The sequence below is a fragment of the Dermacentor albipictus genome, chromosome 4, assembly GCF_038994185.2.
Source record: "Dermacentor albipictus isolate Rhodes 1998 colony chromosome 4, USDA_Dalb.pri_finalv2, whole genome shotgun sequence".
Classification (NCBI taxonomy): domain Eukaryota; kingdom Metazoa; phylum Arthropoda; class Arachnida; order Ixodida; family Ixodidae; genus Dermacentor; species Dermacentor albipictus.
This window is the reverse complement of record NC_091824.1, coordinates 169,839,707-169,843,699: the sequence shown is the minus strand read 5'-3', so window position 1 is coordinate 169,843,699 and position 3,993 is coordinate 169,839,707. Positions and strand designations below refer to the sequence as shown.

General features: G+C 48.2%; 1 protein-coding gene across 3 annotated transcripts; it reads left to right on the top strand.

Annotated features, from left to right (window-relative positions):
• Nucleotides 1-166: 166 nt before the first annotated feature.
• On the top strand, nt 167-3,327 carry LOC135910105 (dual specificity protein phosphatase 18-like). 3 transcript variants are annotated; one of them, XM_065442147.2, is made up of 3 exons: nt 167-262; nt 388-598; nt 1,013-3,327. In XM_065442147.2, exons 2-3 carry the CDS (start codon nt 521-523, stop codon nt 1,601-1,603), a joined length of 669 nt encoding a protein of 222 aa, XP_065298219.1. In that variant the 5' UTR covers nt 167-262; nt 388-520; the 3' UTR covers nt 1,604-3,327. The 3 variants fall into 3 exon arrangements, with proteins under 3 accessions (XP_065298219.1, XP_065298218.1, XP_065298217.1); XM_065442146.2 differs by having other exon boundaries at nt 181-267; XM_065442145.2 differs by having other exon boundaries at nt 221-598.
• The last annotated feature ends 666 nt before the right edge of the window (nt 3,328-3,993 follow it).

The following is a 3,993-nucleotide window of genomic DNA, read 5'->3' as shown; positions in this document are numbered from 1 at the left end:
AAGATGTCGCTGGCATCGCCGAAAAATAAAAGGTAACTAATATATAATTGTGACAAAATTAAGAAGCTTTACAGCAAACGTATGTTGATTATTTGCAATATTATTAAAATCGCGTTTTTAACGTACGTAATTATATGTAGACGTTTGCGTTATGAAGTTTCGTTTTCATAAGTTGAAACAGTTGAAGTGTCTTCGCACGTGAAGCCGAAGCCAAACTAGCCAATTCGAGCAATTATCCGACGGGTCGAGGCTTCCATTAAATGTGAGGTTGGTTGGGTCACCCGCTCGTCGCGGTGAACTCGAGTTCGTAACTCGATGTGTAACTGGATAGGCCTTCCAGAGAGGCCAATTCGATGTCGCTGAGAGCAGCGTCCGTATTTTTCGCAGCATAGGGGAGTAAGACGTGGTTCGCGACCAGCGGCCTGATCGGCAGAGGAGGCCTTTCGAGGGCTGATCGAGCACCCATGGTTCTGTGAGCCCCGTCCCCGCCTCCTCATGACTGACGGCCGCTGCCTCTGCTATGGCTCAACAGGCCTTTGAGCCAATATTCGACGAGCGACTACCACTGCAAACTATTCGACACCGGCTTTCCCGTGAGGTGCGTACCGTTTGGCCTGACGTAGATTCTGATTAGGTCAGAGGTACCCGCCGTGCGCGAAATTTTTTCTTCTTAAATTTTAATCGCACATATGGGTGTCGGTCACTTCATAGTTCCCTCCATTCATGTTCACAATCAATCGACTAATATGTATTTACACGGTTTCGTGTTCGTATCACCGTGCGAGACCGAAAGCGTGGAAATCTCGACAGCAGATTAGGTGGAAGGTTTGAGAGAAAAGAAAGACGAGTATCAGAACCGCAGTGGATTAATCCCTTTCAGCGCGGAAGCGCGCACGAGATGTGAGCGCGAGCTTCCTCGAGAGTGAAACTGAAGTGACCACTGCCGTATCTGTCTATGGGTACAGTGTTCTCGCAGTCTAAGAAAAAACCTGCCGGCGTGTCGTCTGCGCAGGTGTCGACAGCGCTGCTGCGCAGGATGGCGTTCAACATTATCTCCCAGGTGACGGACTACCTGTACCTGAGCGGGTTCCGTGCCATCACGCTCAGCGCAGTGCGCACAATCGGCATTACGACCATCATCAACTGCAGTACCGACCTCCCCGATATGCCCATCGGTGCCGACAACATCGAGTTCCTGCGCGTGCGCGTGGACGATTCTCCCTACTTCGACATGTCCGTCTACTTCGACCCCATGTCCGAGCACATCCACAACGTGCACATGCGCGGCGGCCGCGTGCTCGTGCACTGCATGGCGGGCGCCTCGCGCTCGCCCACGCTCTGCCTGGCCTACCTCATGAAGTATCACCGCATGCGGCTGCGCGACGCGTTTCGCTACCTTAAGTCGCGGCGCCCCGTGGTGCACCCCAACAACGGCTTCTTCCGGCAGCTTATCGACTACGAGATCCAGCTGTTCGGCAACTCGAGCGTCGAGATGGTCGAGATGCCCAACCTGGGCCCCGCATACGGACTCATCCCGGACATCTACCTCGAGGAGTGCAAGGGCCTCATCTGGCTGCACAGCATCAAGGGCCTCGGCCAGTAGGGGCCCCTGCAGAAACCGGTGCTGCGTGTACACAAGTCCCACCGGCGCTGCCATGACCTGGAACTCGACTTGTGGAACAAACAAATCTTGCTTGCTGTTCATCGGGAACTACCTGTTGTGGTGATCTGTGGTTGCGCTGCCCAGACAGTAAATCAAGGAACGGCTGTGACCAAAAGCCAAGGAAGGTCTCTTTTTGAGCCATCTGATGGCATGTCGAGACCAAGTGACGCACATGTCATTGAAACGGAAGGCACAGCAACGGCTTGTTTGGACAAATATTTTGACCCTTGGTCAGTCCATTACTTTGTTTCTGGACTCCAGTGGCAAAACCACAGTAGTCATGACATTGATGTAAAACAAGATTGTTGGTGTTGCTTTGCACCAAGCCTGGCACCCGAGCGATTTTCTTGTCTTGGCTGTGTTCCTGAACACAAGTGCACTTTCTTCATTCATTCCATTATCAGCACTACGCATAAGCAAAGCATTGCGACATTAACTGATGCTATTGCAAATGCTGTGGCAAGGGCAACAGCCTTTCCGCTGTGCAACTTTGCAATATGCAAGCTGTCATATGAGCAGCAGGTAAATCTTTTTCGATAGTTTGACAGAGCAGTCAGCAGCTTAGACAGCACAATTAAAATTTACAGTGCCTCGAAATTGTCGTAGAACACAATATTGCCGACCTTTCGTAAGCTACAAAGTTATGCCACAATACTAAATCATGTAGCCATAATGTGAAGGCTGCCTTGTATAACCACAACTCATAACTTCAGACAAGCACTCTTGCAGTAACTGTGCAACTATTGCACAGGCTGCTAATCTGTATTTGACCAAATCTTGCATACAAAACTGTAGTACAGTTGTCTGAGAAGCAGCATGGCTGTGGGAGTTCGTTAGATAAAAATTGGGTCGTACCACAACAACTTGCCTGTATTTGTGCCAGCCAATATAATGGCAGTGCTTGTCGTCAGTAGCTGGGCAGCATCTTTGTCACAGCACACTGGCGCCTTTCGGCACCCTGAACTACAGCAGCAAGATGTACAGTTGCACGGCATGCGAAAATGTGTGTTGCATGAAATGTTTGGGCTCTGCTTGTAAAAGCACTTCCGAGAGGCCAGTCAGGATATTTCTTGTGACTTGCAGGTCATGTGCTCGTTTTGTGAGGAGTGCCCCGAGTGGTCACCTGTTCATGTGGGTATGCAACTTACTGAAGAAAACATGATCTCCCAGTTCAGTGATTTCCTTCATGCTCCGAAAGACTGAACTGTGTTGATAGAACTGCTTCCAGCAGGGGTTGATGAAACGCTCAATCGCATCCTGGCAGCATTGGTGAACAATGAATTGAGCCAAAGATGCCAATGTGCAGCTTGAAGAGATCCAACCTTGCTGTGATTGTGGTAACTATGCAATACCTGTTGCGCACAACAACATGCATGCTCTTCCTTTTCCTAGTCATCTTCCTATTTTTTCAAAGAAAAATCCTGTGATATGAAAACCATTCCCACTAAAATGTCTTGTACAGTCTGAAGTCTTGCATTACACACTCGAGACTTTCAAAATCTGTGCCCTTGAGTGGTATTCCAGTGCGCTGCCAATGGAGTGGAATCTCTCAAAACATCGTCGGCAGATACGACAGCATTTGCTTCAAGGACTAATGCACCAGAGCACATGTTGTTGAAAGCATTTGTTCCTGTGTCTGGGACATTAAAATTTGTGTTGTTGAATGATGAGTGGTTACTTGTATCCAGCAACAGTACCCTCTGCTATGGAAGCAGTCACTGAAAAAGAGGTCTCACCAGGGCAGCACTTCCCCACCATGTCTGTGTATTCCCACAAGCCTGGATCATGATTAGTCCCCAATGCTTTGAGGCAAAAGTAAGTGACCAACTGGGTTGGCAGCTTTACAGCCACGTGCTGAAGTTTATATCACAAGACATTGTTGCACTTCTGAGCAAGGCATACATATCCTGAGGCTTCGCTTGTTCACTCACAGTTGATCACCTTCATACGAAAAAGGTCTATGACCGCTAGAGTGACAAGAGCAGGACTTTTCTAAACAAGATGGCACATATGTAGGACATGATCTGCATTCTCTGTGAAAATGCAGTGCTGTTTCCCATGATGCAAAACATCCCCTTCATAATTGGTAGATTGCAGTCAACTGTAACATAATCCTTGCTTCATTTCACCAAAAATGAATATGAAGTTTAGCTAACTGTAATAGACTTGCAAACAGAAGTGCCCACTGGTGCTATATTGAAGACTGACACCCTCTCTGTAGGCCCTCCAACTTAAACCCAGTTACAGAACATTACCTCAGAGATCGCTAATATAGTGCAAGAGGCCTACCTAAAGGACTCAATCGTCATTATTTAAATTGCAGTCAAGAA

What these genes read in the sequence shown, in the direction of transcription:
- LOC135910105 (XM_065442147.2), top strand. Translation starts at nt 521, where the DNA reads ATGGCTCAACAGGCCTTTGAGCCAATATTCGACGAGCGACTACCACTG. An exon ending in GACACCGGCTTTCCCGTGAG is followed by an intron (nt 599 to 1,012) that starts GTGCGTACCGTT and finishes TCGTCTGCGCAG; the next exon opens with GTGTCGACAGCGCTGCTGCG.